Source organism: Papaver somniferum, unplaced genomic scaffold, assembly GCF_003573695.1.
Source record: "Papaver somniferum cultivar HN1 unplaced genomic scaffold, ASM357369v1 unplaced-scaffold_10, whole genome shotgun sequence".
NCBI lineage: Eukaryota > Viridiplantae > Streptophyta > Magnoliopsida > Ranunculales > Papaveraceae > Papaver > Papaver somniferum.
The window spans coordinates 3091311-3107893 of record NW_020618825.1 but is presented as its reverse complement, the minus strand read 5'-3'; the positions used below and the strand labels follow the sequence as shown (position 1 = coordinate 3107893).

At 35.6% G+C, this 16583-nt stretch overlaps 1 protein-coding gene across 1 annotated transcript; it reads left to right on the top strand.

The window, feature by feature from the left end:
- The first annotated feature begins 14768 nt into the window (after nucleotides 1-14768).
- On the top strand, nucleotides 14769-15628 carry LOC113326563 (60S ribosomal protein L39-1-like). Its single transcript, XM_026574263.1, has 3 exons — nucleotides 14769-14906; nucleotides 15034-15137; nucleotides 15293-15628. The coding sequence occupies exons 1-3, from the start codon at nucleotides 14904-14906 to the stop codon at nucleotides 15339-15341; spliced, it is 156 nt and encodes a 51-aa protein (XP_026430048.1). The 5' UTR covers nucleotides 14769-14903; the 3' UTR covers nucleotides 15342-15628.
- Nucleotides 15629-16583: the final 955 nt, after the last annotated feature.

The window sequence follows — 16583 nt, the reverse complement described above, 5'->3', positions numbered from 1 at the left end:
TGTAATCTAAACTCTCATTCCAATCATTGAAACATTCTTAGAGGACGTTATACAGTTGTTACACCATTTCTCGTCAAAGCAATTTTCAAAGTGATTGAAACATATCATGACTTTGGTCACTAGGTAAAGATAAACATGGTCGAAGCGAAACGCTTAGCAACACATATTTCAAGATATAGATAGGCGAGGTATACTCGGCTCGAAATACCAAATGTGTATAATCTAAGTCTATATATATATCATACGACTTTTTGTCTCAAGAAGTAGGAGATAGAGTAGATAGACTTTTGAGTGACAGATAAGTTCAAGTCTTCACATACCTTTTTTTCGAGAAGTTCCACCGGTTCCTTGAGTAGTTCTTATTATTGTATGATGAATCGCCATGAAGTCCTTGAGCTCAACTATCCTAGTCCGAGACTTAGCTATAATAGACTAGAAATCAAGACTTATACTTTTGATCACTAACATTGACAAACATGCTTGATATAGCAACGCATGCGAGTTCGACCGAGCAATGCTCTAACAAAGCCATACCTAACTATTTTTTCTGTGGTTGCGTGTTCTGATCTTGCGTTATTCTATCGTATTGAGTACTATCTTCTCTAATATTTTCTCGAGATTGATCTCCTATTGGCAAGATAAAAAGTAGTCACAAACATTTTCGTCTCATCGTTTGTGATTACACAATATCTTGTTTCGGTACCATACGATTAAGATTATTGTAAGGTGATTGATATTTCTAGGTTGTTTTTAGGGAATATAAGTCAGGTATATTAATTGGTTCCTGTTCACCTTGATTTATCAAAAGACGAAACAAAACTCATAGTTTTATCTATGGGAAACAGATTTATCTATTCAATAGACTTTTTTGTGTGAGATAGATTGGTTTATCAAGTCTTCGACTTTGGGTCGTAGCAACTCTTAGTTGTGAGTGAGATCAGCTAAGGGAATCAAGTGCGCAGAGTCCTGGTGGGATTCATAGGCGTAAGGAACGCGACTGTACCTTGAATCAGTCTGAGATTGATTACGGTTCAACTACATTCCAGTCCGAAGTTAACTTGGAGTAGGCTAGTTTATGTAGTGGCTTAATACAGTGTGGTGTTCAAACTTGGACTAAGTCCCGGAGCTTTTTATGCATTTGCGGTTTCATCATTAACAAAACTTCTGGTGTCTGTGTTATTTCTTTTTTACATTATATTTATTTATAAAATAGAAATATCACAGGTTGTGTGTCAGTTCAATCAATTAGATAATCCAACCTTTGGTTGTTGATATAAATTGATTTACGCTTGAACATTGGTCTTTGGTACCGCTCAAGTTATTTCTTATATTCAGTCGGGCTCGCAAATTCTTATTTGTTTGATTTTGGATTGAATTGATAAATTGAGATATAAACTCTTTGATATACTTTTCTTAAGATTGAGTCTAACTGTCTAGTTGATTCTCCTGAAAGTATAGTTTGTCCATACAGATTTCTAAGAGAAATATTGATTGTGGTTGTTAGACCCCCGCTTTTTCAAAAAGTACATTTTGTAAAATAATGGTATGTTTTACAATATTGCGATCAATATATGGTTGTCATGTGTATAAGAAACTGTGGGACTCAACAGAAGAATGGAAACCTGAGATATTTTTATACAGTAAGCTACATGATCCATTGGATTTTTTACAAGACTATGTCATCTGGAGGAGGAAAGAGAGTTTGTCCAGGAAATTTTTGGGGAATTTTGATTACTTTCAGTGCTATTGCTAAATGCATTCAAGAGTTTAAGTATAGTTTGGAACCAGTAAAGAGAAAAAAATATGAACACAGATTTCCCACATTACACAATTACTCATTTCTCCTCAAGTTGTCCCACATTACACTTACACATAAAAAACGGGGGTCTAACAACCACACCCAATATTTCGCTTAGGAAATCTGTATGGATAAAATCCAATATATTTCCAAGGGAATCAACTAGACAGTCAGACTCAATTAAGGAAAATACATCCAAGAGTTATATCTATATTTCTCAAATAAATATGCAATCGAACAGATATAAATTTGTGAGCCAGTCTAATTAATAAGAGAAATAACTTGACGGTACCAAAGACCAATGTTCAAGTGTCAATCAATTTATATCAACAATCAAAGGTTGGATTATCTAATTTATTGAACTACGCACAACCTGTGATATTTCAATTATATAAAAATATAATGCGAAAAAAATAAAACAGACACCAGAAATTTTGTTAACGAGAAAACTTCAAATGCAGAAAAACCCTGGGACCTAGTCCAGATTTGAATACCACACTGTATTAAGCCTCTACAGACTCTATTTTACTACCAATTAACTTCGGACTGGAATGTAGTTGGGCCCTAACCAATCTCACACTGATTAAGGTACAATCTTCTTCCTTACGCCTCTTGAACCACGCTGGATTCTGCGCACTTGATTCCCTTAGATGATTTCACCCACAACTAAGAGTTTGTATCACCCAAAGTTGAATACTTGATAAACAAATCTGTCTCACGGAAAAAGTCTATTAAATAGATAAATCTGTCTCCCACAGAAATACCTACGAGTTTTGTTCCATGTTTTGATAAATCAAGGTGAACAAGAACCAATTGATACACCAGACTTATATTCACGAAGAACATCCTAATAATATCAATCACCTAACAATAATCTTAATCGTATGAAGCGAAACAAGATATTGCGGAATCACAAATAACGAGACAAAGATGTTTGTGACTACTTTTTATCATACTTATCAAAGATTAAATCTCGAGCAAATCTCAGAGAAGATAGTACTCAACACGATAAAACAAAGTAAGATCAGAACACGCAACTGCAGAGAAAATAGTTGGGTCTAGATTCAATATCCCAATGAGTTCTTCAAGTCGTTAACCTACAGGGTTTTGGAGAAAACCTAAGGTTAAAAGAGAATCGACTCCAGTCGCAACTAGTATCACACATGAGGTGTGGGGATTAGGTTTCCCAGTTGCTAGAGTTTTTCCTTATATATTCTTCAAATCAGGGTTTGCAATCAATGTTACCTTGGTAACAAAGTATTCAATATTCATCATTAGATGAAAACCTGATTAGAGTCAAGCTCATATCTTTCAACCGTAAGATCAAACTTAGCTTGTTGTACACAAATGAAATGTGACGTCATTTAGGTATGAGTAACCATACCCAAATGCGTGCACATAGTTGACTCCACAATAGTTAACCGAAGTTAGCCATATGAACACTTTCATATCAACCTTGTTTATCTTAATCACAACTAGTTCAAATGACTCAAATGAAACCAGTTATGGAGTTGTTCAATTGTTTATATTCTCATAGAAGTATACAAGACACGATTAAAGCAAAATCGATTTTGACTCACTTGAATCAATTCATGAACATTATAGCCAAGGTTTGCAAAAGATTTCATTTCTTATTATATAAATGTATTATTTTATGAACAAATCAATTTTAGAACTTAACCCACTCATGGTATGCAAACGGGTACGCAGACCTAAGTGGCCGGACATAGTTTGGGCTCGCCAGTATACGAACGGGTACGCATACCTTCAAACTCAGTTAAATTCCCGGAATTGAACTTTACGACGGTATGCATACTAAGCTCCAGGACTTTCAACTAACCAACCAGTATGCATACGGGTATGCATACTATGGTTCCCGGACTTTGAATAACTTTCAAAAATTAGCATACACGTACGCATACTCTGCTATATTCATGGTTAATCGTTCTAAACTCCATCTTAATGATTGAAACATTCTTGAAAGACGGGAATGACTGCCTCACACAAACTATTAGCTTCGAAGAAATTTTCAAGTGATCAATAGATCAATATGAAGCATTCTGAGTCTACATCAAATGCATGTCTCACACAAATCATATAAGATGTTACCAGGCGGTTTTCACATGATCATCTTTTGACTTTCGTCAAGAATAAAGATGAACTTGGTTAAAGAGAAAGCTTACCAACACATATTTCGATAGATATGTAAGCGAGTTAAACTCAGCTCGAGATATCAAATGTGTATAAATTAAAGTCAATATAGATATACGACTTTTGTCTCAATAGAAGATAAAATAGAAATAGACTTCTGAGTGATAGATGAGTTCAAGTCTCCACATACCTTTTGTTGATGAAGTTCCACAAGCTCCCCTTAATAGTTCTTCGTCTTCAATGGATGAACGTCGTGAGGTCTAATATTGAACTGCACATTCTATCCTAGTCCGAGACATATCAATAAGTAGACTATAAATCATCAAGACTTATAGTTTTGGCAACTAAACTTGATAACAAGCTTGAGATAGCAACGCTTGCGAGTTCGATCGGGAAGTTCTTTAACAATCTCCCCCTTTCTCAATTTTAGTGACAAAACTATCAACATATATGGACTAAAAAATAAATAAACTTTGTAGCTTCTCATCCAAATGGTTGATTTCCTTGGTTCTTCAACATTACTCGAAATCTTTGTCATTTCCAAGTACTCGAGTGATTTTGAACGTGTTCAACTCAGCATCATTGTTGTTGAAGATCCGTAGCCATCACTCCACCTTAGTCAATACTTCATCTCACAATGAAAATCACTTCACCTTACATAATGATCCGTAAACCATATATATTTGTAGTGTGAACTACACATTAACTCTCCCCCTTTTTGTCGATATAAATTGGCAAAGGTACGAAAACTAGTGGGATCAGAATGAAATTCTCATAGAGATACTTCATGACTAAAAGAGAACATATCAACTTTGTGTCAATGATTTCACATAGTCGAAACTTAGTGTATTCATCAGGGAGTTTATAAGGATACAAGAAAACTCCTACAATATTCCACAGCCACACTACCCACAAAGATTTGGCAATTAAGCACAAGTTCAATTAAGAACTCTCCCCCATAAAATGTCATTCTCTAAAGAACAACAAGAGCAACCTTACTTTTGCAAGGAAAAAAGGATTTCTTTGGACATTAAAAAATTACATGTAACATGAATTTGTATCCAGAAAACTCAATTAAATTAACTACAAGAGACCCTATCATTAATTTAATCGGAAATGCTCAACATATGAGAACTTACGGAGCCATACAATACTTTCACATAGAAGTGGATCAGGAAAAGATCAATACTGCGGAATATATACAAAGATTCATTATATCTTCATCATTATTTTCATAATGACATATAATAGGCATAATCTTTGTAAACAAAAGATTTTAATCTATCTTTCATCAAAGAATTGACATAATAGGCTTAACTTTTGTTATGTCAAGACTTCATCGGTCTTGTATCAATATTTGCATATCGACATATGAAAGAGTTAACTTTTGACATCGTATGGGACAATAACAGTTCACGGACGCAAACACACATATCCCATAACATATTGCAATATATAAAACCATAAAGATTAATACTCCAAACAATCATCTTCCAAAACACTTTAAAATTTAAATAAATAAATCTAAAAACATTTCAAGATGGAAACGTTAGACATAGCTATGTGTACTCACAATAATGGGTATTCCAAACCCTAGTTATCCTTCTTAACAAAAATAAAAATTCTCTAAGAAGTTACACTAGACATTAAGATCTTTGAAAAATTCTTTATCGTCCCTGAACTCCTTGTCGTCAACAACCATTGGAACATATGGTTCGTGGACGAAGGAGTTAATAACAACAAACCGTCTTGGCTGATGATGTCGAACTAGGGCCTTCTGAATTTCTAACGATCTTAAAACACAAGCCTTTATTTGTTGAATCTCTTCTCTTGCCAGTTTCAACTCATCAAGAATATCAGAAAACTTCTGAGAATTAGAAGGAACTTCTCTTGGCTTCCTCACATTCATTCTTTTTCTTTTCAAAGTTGGAGACAAAGGAGATTTCTCTTTTTCCTTGGTGATTGATGGCTTAACAATCATATTGATATATTTCCATCAGAAGACATGATGCTTGGAGTACCCTTATGCATCCGGTTTTGTGAAAGGAATTCACAATCTCGACAAGAAATCTTAAGATATAAAGAATATCAGAGAAAGAAAAAGGATTATAGGGTTTCGAAACCTTTAAACAGGTTCGTACACGTCCAACTCACAACCCTATAAAGAGTATAATTGTTGATAATAACCCTCTTCATTTGGCAAAACGGTCCTTTTCCAAAATTAACAGTGATATGGAGGAATTCCATGAAACCAAACAACACTAAGCTAAAAACAAAACAATTTTTTTTATTTTTAAAGCCTGATGTGAGCAAGATCTTGTCTCTTTTGGACAGGCACATGAAACAAGATGCATATGACAACACAATCAAGTTATGCTGTGGTGAACAACAATTTGTCCACCATGACCCTTTTGGTTGGAATTCATAGAACCCTTTCTTTCCTTATGTTTAGACCACGTTTCTTCTCTAGTTGTCTAAATCTATCCTTGGAAACTACTTTCTTACATACCTCAGCTATTTTCTCCGCTAATTTAAGCTTGGTAGCTAGACGATCTGCTCTTCGTTGAATCTTGTTGACATATCTCATCTTGTGTTTGTACTTGAAACACTTTGAAAGTTCATGAACCTTGAGAGAACAATAGGAGCATGTCAACGCATAAGATGATTCAGGCGCCTGTGAAGTGCAAGATGCTAAGCACAAAGTAGATCCTGAAACATTAAACATAGAGTTTCCAAAAGAAGGGTCAATTGGTTCTTCCATCTTGATTGGGTTCTCTTCTAAAAGATTATCAAGATTGATGTATGTATTGCTACATTGTCAAAATCAATATTTTCACATAGAAGAGCAACACTTGATTTCTTGTCTTCATCAGAATCATAATTGTCAAACAACTCATTAGGTGTCGCAACAAGACCTTTTTCCCAGTGTATTTCCTGCGATTTGGGCATTCGTTTGCAAAATGGCCAAAGCCCTTACACTTAAAGCACTGAGGCATATCCTCGTCATCAGTTTCATCTGTGTCCCTGTTTTTAGGAGGAATACGATTATGAGGTTTGACTGATGCTTTTGGCTTATCTCTAGAGAACCGTTTACTTCTCTTCAACAAAAGATCGATAAATTGTCTTGTGATTATCGAGACTGATTTGTCAAGATCTTCATCTGATGAATGTGTCTCAGAGTGATCATCTTCAGAGATATACACATTTTTACTTTTATCAAGTAATTTTGTGTCTTTTAGTGCTTTGAACGCAACATCCTTGGATTAGATGAGTGTTCGTGATCAAAGATTTTAAGCTTCCTAACCAACGTATTTCTGGAAAGGTTATCCAGGTTATTTCCCTCAACGATGGCATGCTTCTTAGAATCGTATCTAGATGGCAGCGATCTGAAATTTTCATCACAATGTCCTTTTCAGGAATAGTCTTACCCAATGCAAATGATGCATTAACAATTTCAGACACTTTGTGATTAAACTCATCAAATGAATCTTCATCTGCCATACGAAGGTTTTCCCAATCGAAATTTAGGTTTTGAAGCCTGGCTTCCTTTTCGCTGGTATTTCCTTCGAATACGGTTTCTAAGATATCCCATGCATCTTTAGACCTAGTGCAATTTGACACATGGTGCTGAAGATTTAGGGTAATGGCATGTATGATGGCATTCAAACTGTCGGAGTTTTGCTTCGCAACAAGTATCTCAGCAGCGTCGTATGCGCCAATATTCTTTGGCACAGAAACATCTCCTACTTCTACAACGGGAGCATCATAGCCATTAACTACATATACCCATGATTGAAAATCACGTGCTTGAAGAAAAGATCACACATCAATTTTCCACCATAAGTAGTTTGAGCCATCGAAGACTGGTGGTACGTTAATGGAGATAACACCTCTGTCCATAGAGTCATATCGCTACAAACACAGACTATTGAGGTCTTAAACGTGCTTGACTGCTCTAATACCAATTGAGAATGCGGGGGTCTAACAACCTCACCCAATATTTCGATTAGGAATCTGTATGGACTAACTCTAATATACTTTTAAGAGAATCAACTAGACAGTCAGACTCAATCTTAATAAAAAGTATATCTATGAGTTATTATCTCGATCTCTCGATTTGATCTATACTCAAGCAAATAGAAATATGCGAGTCTTTATCAAATACTAGAGAGATAACTTGGATGGTACCAAAGACCAACATCCAAGTGTCAATCAATTTAAATCAACAACCAAAGGTTGGATATTCTAATTGATTGATCCTAACGCACAACCTGTGATATTTCAATTATATAACAAAATATAATGCGGATTAGAAATAACACAGACACCAGAAATTTTGTTAACGAGGAAACCGAAAATGCAGAAAAACCCCGGTACCTAGTCCAGATTGAACACCACACTTTATTAAGCCGCTACAGACACTAGCCTACTACAAACTAACTTCGGTCTGGACTGTAGTTGAACCCTAATAGATCTCACACTGATTCAAGGTACAATTGCGCTCCTTACGTCTCTGATCCCAACAGGATACTACGCACTTAATTCCCTTAGTTGATCTCACCCACAACCAAGAGTTGCTACGACCCAAAGTCGAAGACTTTAATAAACAAATCTGTATCACACAGAAAAGTCTATGATATAGATAAATCTGTCTCCAACAGATAAACCTAATAGTTTTGTTCCGTCTTTTGATAAATCAAGGTGAACAGGAACCAATTGATATCCCGGACTTATATTCCCGAAGAACAGCCTAGAATTATCAGTCACCTCAGAACAATCTAAATCGTATGGTAGCGAAACTATATGTTGTGGAATCACAAACGATGAGACGAAGATGTTTGTGATTTCTTTTTATCTTGCCCTATCGGAGATAAATCTCAAGCCAATTATTCAATTGAACTCGTATGATAGAAAATGGCAAGATCATATCGCTCAACTACAAGAGAAGTAGTTTCGTCTGGCTTCACAATCCCAATGAAGTCTTTCATATGTTAACCTACAGGGTCTCGAGAAGAAACCTAAGGTTAAAGGAGAACTGACTCTAGAAAAACCAACTAGTATCACACATGAGGTATGGGGATTAGTTTTTCCAGTTGCTAGATGTATCCTTTATATAGTTTTTAAATCAGGGTTTGCAATCTAAGTTACCTTGGTAACAAAGCATTCAATATTCACCGTTAGATAAAAAACCTGATTTATCCAAGCTAATATCTTTCAATCGTTAGATTGAAACTTAGGTTTTCACACACAAATGAAATGTATCATATTTTGGTTTGAGTAACCGTACCTAAACATGTACACTTAGTTGGTTCATATATAGTTAACCAATGGTTAGCCATATGATCACTTTCATATTAACCGTATTCATCTTCTTCACAACTAATTCAAATGACTTCAAAAGAACTAGTTGAAGAGTTGTTCAATTGATTAGATCTTTATGAATAGATACAATTGAAACAAAATTGGATTGATTCACTTGAATCAATTCATGAACAATATAGCCATGGTTTGCAAAGATTACATTCCTTATTGATTTATTGTTTAAGTTCATGAACTTCCGATTTGAGAAATATAACCAGCTTGGGTACGCGTACGGGTACGTGTACCATAGCTACCGGAATTGAGTTTAAAAACTTAGCAAAAAATTTCGATTTGAAAACTTACGTTGGTACGCGTACCTAAGGTGACTGATTTACAAGTTTGCAAACTTACAAACTCAGCAGAAATTTTCGGTTGAAAACTTCCGCTAGTACGCGTACCCAACCTGTCTCCTTCACTAATACCCTATGCACACGTATGCACACACTTGGTTTCGGGCACATGGATTTATACACTAATGTGCGAACACACTATATATGCTTATATCCATAGTTGGTTACGTAATCTCAACTCTATATTTCAATCATTGAAACAATGTTATAACAGTCGTTATTCACAACTATCGTCATCAAAGCTATTTTCCAGATTGAAACGTCATCATGACTTTCGTCACGTGTTAAGATGAAAAGTGGTTAAAGCGAAAGATTACTAACACATATTTCGAAAAGAAAGATAGGCGAGTAAATTAACTTGGCTCGAAATAGCAAATGTGTATATGTTAAAACTATCATACTTATACGACTTTGTCTCAAGAGTAGGAGATAGAAAGGTAGAGTTTTGAGTGATAGATAAGTTCAAGTCTCCTCATACCTTTTAGTCGGATGAATATCTACCGGTTCCTCGAGTAGTTCTTCGTCTTCGTAAGATGATCTTCGTGGAGTCTGGAACTCAACTACATTTGACTGTCCTAAACCGAGACTTAGCTATAATTAGTCTAGAAATCAAGACATATAGTTTTGACAACTAAACTTGACAAACATGCTTGATATAGAAACGCATGCGAGTTCAACCGAGCAATGCTCTAACAAATATGTCTCCCACTGAAATACCTACGAGTTTTGTTCCGTCTTTTGATAAATAAAGGTTAACATGAACCAATTGATATACCGGACTTATACTCCCGAAGAACATCCTAATAATATCAATTACCTCACAATAATCTTAATCGTATGGAAGCGAAACAAGATATTGTGGAATCACAAACGATGAGACGAAGATGTTTGTGACTAATTTTTATCGTACCTATCGGAGATTAAATATCGAGCAAATATTAGAGAAGATAGTACCCAACACGATAGAACAAAGTAAGATCAGAATACGCAACTGCAGAGAAAATAGTTGGGAATGGCTTCACAATCCCAATGAAGTATTCAAGTCGTTAACCTACATGGTTTTGGAGAAAATCCTAAGGGTAAAGGAGATTCGAATCCAGTCGCAACTAGTATCACGAAGGAGGTGCGGGGATTAGGTTTCCCAGTTGCTAGAGTTCTCCCTTATATAGTCTTCAAATCAGTGTTTGCAATCAATGTTACCTTGGTAACAAAGCATTCAATATTCAACGTCAGATGAAAACCTGATTAGCGTTAAGCTAATATCTTTCAACCGTTAGATCAACCTTAGCTTGTTATACACAAATGAAATGTGACGTCATTTAGTTATGAGTAACCATACCCAAATGTGTGCATGTAGTTGGCTCAACAATAGTTAACCATATGAACCTTGTTCATCTTAATCACAACTAGTTCAAATGACTCAAATGAAACTAGTTATGGAGTTGTTGAATTGTTTATATTCTCATAGAAGTATACAAGACACAGTTGAAGCAAAATCGATTTTGATTCACTTGAATCAATTCATGAACATTATAGCGATGATTTGAAAAAGATTGCATTCCTTAATATATAAATGTATTAATTCATGAACAAACCGATTTTAGAACTTAACCCACTAAAGTATGCAAACAGGTAAGCATACCTAAGTGGTCGGATATAGTTTGGGTTCACCAGTATGCGAACGGGTATGCATACCTCCAAACTCAGTTGAATTCCCGGACTTGAAATTTACGCCGGTATGCATATGGGTATGCATACTAAGTTCCCAGACTTTCAACTAACCTACCAGTACGCACACGGGTATGCATACTATGGTTCTCAGACTTTGAATAACTTGCAACAGTTAGCATACTCGTACGCATACTGTGCTATATTCAATCAATGGTTAATCGTTCTAAACTCCATCTTAATCATTGAAACATTATTGGAATACGGGAATAGCTGTCTCACACAAACTATTAGCTTCGAAGCAATTTTTAAGTGATCAATAGATTAATACGAAATATTCCTAGTTTACATCAAATGACCGTCTCAGACAACTCATGTAAGATGTTACCAGGCGATTTTCACGTGATCATCTTTTGACTTTTGTCAAGAATAAATTTGAACTTGGTTAAAGCGAAAGCTTACCAACCTATATTTCGAGAAATATGCAAACGAGTTAAACTTAGCTCGAAATATCAAATGTGTATAAATTAAAGTCTATATAGCTATACGACTTTTGCCTCAATAGAAGATAAAATAGAAATATACTTTTGAGTGATAGATGAGTTCAAATCTCAACATACCTTTTGTTGATGAATTTCCACAAGCTCCCTTAGTAGTTCTTCGTCTTCAATCAATGAACGCCGTGAATATCTAACGATCAACTACACATTCCATCCTAGTCCGAGACATAACTATAAGTAGACTAGAAATCAAGACTTATAGTTTTGGCAACTAAACTTGACAACAAGATTGAGACAAAAAAGCTTGCGAGTTCGACATAGCAGTGCTCTAACAACACTAAGGAAGTATTTATATACAAATCTAGAATCTTTGCTGGACCTAGTAATGGAGTCAGAGCAACCGTTTTGAGTTCCCTGCACTATTCTGCTATTGGAGGTCATTATGAGATGCAAGCTACATGTCAGAGCCAAGAACTACTTCTACTAGCTTCATATGAAAAATGACATACTTCTTTTTGTGCCTAAATGTGACATTTGCCAAAGGAACATATGTGAGAGCAGATTTTCTTTTGGGATACTTCAACCACTACCTATTCCTGAGCATGCTTGGCAACACATCACAACGGACCTCCTTGAAGGACTTCCATAAAGTGAGAAAAAGTGTTATCGTAGTGAATATGGATAGACTCACCAAATACAACCATTTCTTAGATTTATAACATCCCTATACAGCTGCTTCAGTTGGCAAAGCTTTCTTAGATCGTGTATTCAAATCCATGGCTTACTTTCTTCTACTGTTTCTGACAGAAATATAGTTTTTACTGGAAATTTCTGGAAAGATTTGTTTAAGTATTTGGGAACTAGCTTAAATCTCAGTACAACTTATCATCCTCAAACCGATGGTCAATCAGAGAGGGTCAATTTTCTTTCTTAGAAACTTAGTTATGATGCATTACTGGTCACAAACCTAGTAAATGGTGTCAGTGTCTCTCTCTTGATGAATGGTGGTACGATACTAATTATCATAGAATTCTCAAAATGTACCCCTTTCAAGCTTTGTATGGTTATTTGCCTCTCTACATGGCTTTTCCCTCTATTACAACAACTTCTGCTGCTGTAGAAATATACTTAAAAGAAAGAGATGCAATTCTTGAAATTTCGAAGGAATCCATCCACAAAACACAAGAAAGAAAGAAGGTTTTTACTGATAAAAGTAAAACAGATAGGACTTTTGATGTAGGGGACCGAGTTTACTTAAAACTTCAACCTTATATGCAAGCTTCAGTTTCTTTGAGAAATAACTTTAAGCTTTCATCCAAATTTTATGGACCATTCCAAATCTTACAGAAGATTGGCTCCGTGGCATACAAGCTCCAATTGCCATCTCATGCTAGAATCCATCCAATTTTCATGTTTCTCAGCTTAAGAAGCACATTGGTAAGCAGCACATTCCTCTCATATATTGCCTATTGTTGACCATGAAGGTCAAGTAATATGAGGCCAAAGACAGTGCTCAAATCAAGAACAATTCTAATTAGGAAGATATTTGTTAGACAACTATCGATTCAATGGAAAAACTCTTCACCAGAAGATGCCACTTCAGAAGACTTATCTACCATCAAATCTCACCATCAAATTTTTATCCTTGAGGACAAGGATACTGTTTAGGGTATTGACAATGTCACAGTCTTTCATGTGCATTGAGCACCCTGTCTGCCCTTAATATTGTTTTGGGTGTGTTTAGCTGCTGTCTGATTAGGTGTATTTAGTTACCAGTCGATTGGGTGCTTAGTATCCGCTCAGATAATGACAAATGTTCACAATCTGACCATTAGAGTTACCCGATTACTATTAAATGTGGAATAACCCTTGTCTTCTTGCTGAATCAAATAATATTAGATTAGTTTCTTAGCGACAACGTTCATTAGGAACCAGATTTACGATCTTTGGTTTTCTGATTTCCAATTGTAAAGATTAGTTTCTTTGTTGCTGCGTTCATCGACAACCAGATTTACGATATTTTTCCCAGTTTCCAATTGTAGTAAGTAGAGTACAAACTTACACCATAATATTCATATTCCATTGACAAAACATCGATTTTTATACTATCTGCATCATCTTTTAATGAGATTATTATCATCCATATTGTTCATGCTCTTTGATCTTACTCTTTCTCGCTTGCATACAAAAGTAGCGAAAAAACAAATGGAAAGAAAAATGCAAAATAATAGAAGACCGATCTATTTGGCATATGGGTTGTATTTATCCCTTTTGTTTTAAGAAAACCGAGAAGTAAAACGTGAGTTGTATTTAACCAAAAAGTGAGTTGTATTAGTCGCTACCATTGCTAAGAGCATCCACAATCACGACTAAATTGGGCGACCATACCTATATTTGGTCTGTGAAGCAATCACAGTGGAAGGGACTGAAGGTAAATATAGTCTGATTTTTTAGGGTTTGGAATAAAAAATGGTCGCCGACCCAGACTAAAACTAAACTTAGTGGGGCGTAGATATAATATACGTCTAGTGTTAGACGTAAATATAAAGTCCGTTTAGTGTTAGGCGTTACTTGTAATAACGTTTCCTTTTGCAGGCGCAAGTTATATTAACGTTTGAGTTGGGGCGTAAGCATAGCATACGTTTCAATAAATTAACATCCCCATCAGGCTTGGATTATATTGGTGTTCAACCAGCGTACGGGCTTTATATCAACGTTCGGACTAATTTTAGTCTTCTCCCGTTGTGTTTGAACGCTGAAAATGCCAAATTTTTGTTTAGTATTTAGTCTGATTTTTGGTATTTGATGGACTCCATGAATGTGGTTGCTCTAAGTAGTAAAAATTTTGTTGTGATTTTGACCGTCCAAGCTAACCCACACAACTTGAGGGGACGTATTTAGGCACCCACCACCGCGGCAGCGCCCTTCATGAAAGCATGCCCTTAATGGGCTTGGCTTTAGGTTACCCGGACAAGACTCTAAACCCACACTGCGTATATAAAGAAGAAACCCTAACCTAATTTCTCTTCATTCTCACTTTGCTTCTTCCTCAGCGGCCGCACCAAAGAAGCGAAAATGGTATCTCTCTCTTCAATCTCCCTTCTTCTTCTTCCTTTCTGGTTCTATTTCAGCGATGTTCTTCCTTTTTGATTCAGTTTCAGTGATGATTTCACTACTAATTTGATTTTGATTTACGTTTTTGCAGCCTTCCCACAAGTCATTTATGATCAAGAAGAAGCTCGCTAAGAAGATGAGGCAAAACAGACCTATCCCTAATTGGATCCGTATGAGAACTGATAACACCATCAGGTTTGTGTTTCTGCTTCTTCTTCTTCAGCTCTCTTCTTCATCTTCTTCTTCTTAGATCTGTTTTTTTTGTTTTTGTTTTTTTGTTCCTTCAGATTTGTTCTTCTTCTTCTTCATATGTTGAGTATTTTTCTGATTTTGTTTGTTTGTTTTTGTAGGTACAATGCTAAGCGCAGGCACTGGCGCAGAACCAAGCTAGGGTTTTAAGGTAGATGCAGTTTTTCACTTCACCTCTTGTTATTTGAAGGATATCGTGTGGTGGGGTTATGGATGATGTTTAGTTTACTTTAGGATTTAGGGTTTTTTTGATGGAAGATGGTGGAAAGGGAGATAAATCGGATTATTGTTCTTTAAAATTTGTAACTAAGCTTACTTTATTTTGATCTGTTTCCACAACAGATGGATTTTTAGTTGCAAATTTGTGTTTGGTACTTGGTGTTTATCTTCAATCTAAGACTTATGAAATGTTATTTCTGCTATATTTTTCTTTGTTATGCATTTAAACTGCCATTTTTATCTTGTTTGCTCAGTATCAGTATCTTAGTTTTATATCTTGCAAGTGATTTTCTAGCTTGTAAACTTATTTTCTCGGATTTGAAAATTATCTCCTGTGTTTAAGATGCAGTATGGTTTTAGTAGGGAATAGGGCTTGTGATACAGGGTGATTTGTTATACGTTTTAGGGGGGTTACTATACAAACAATCCAAGATGAATGGTTGTGTACTGGTAGAATATGAACGACTCAGGTATAACACATATAGTAAGGTTGACTTGGGTGTCTGAGTTGATACCAAAAGTACATGGATCAACTGGTGGTGGTTAGTTGAAACTCATGACCAATTTTGGTCTGTGTACTTTTGATATTGATAAGATTTCCTCAGTGGGTTTGGATGACTAATGATGTTTCAGTTTAGTATTAGGAAGCAGAATGTGTACATGATTCCTAAGGTTATCATGGGTATGTGATTTTGATTTAATGTGTCCGTAGATAGCTTTTAGTAATTGCAAGTGAAATGAGTTGGAATTGGGTGTCATCTTTCAATACTGATGATATACTTGGTAGTTTAGCATCTTTCAATACCAATGATTGTATGTACTTCAGAACTAAGTTTAGCGTCTCTTCGAATGGGTATCATCGTTTAGCATTGACGATGTATACTTTGTTTTCAATTTGGGACTTCTTTTATTTCTGCTTTTTCTTATTGTACATGTACACTAGTATCTTAGTTTTTAGCCTGTAAGTGGTTTTCTTGCCATGATTTGAACTTTTGTTTCTGACTCTACACATTTTCTTCTGTTATCAAGATTCAAATGCAACATGGATTGGTAGGTAATAGGGCTTGTGAATTGGGGTAATTTGTGATTCTTTTATGCTATTGATAACAACAGTCAATCAGTTGTATTGTTGAAATAAGATTTCCGAACACCTTTGTTATCTGTGTGGGAGGT

What these genes read in the sequence shown, in the direction of transcription:
- LOC113326563 (XM_026574263.1), top strand. An exon ending in AGAACTGATAACACCATCAG is followed by an intron (nt 15,138 to 15,292) that starts GTTTGTGTTTCT and finishes TTGTTTTTGTAG; the next exon opens with GTACAATGCTAAGCGCAGGC.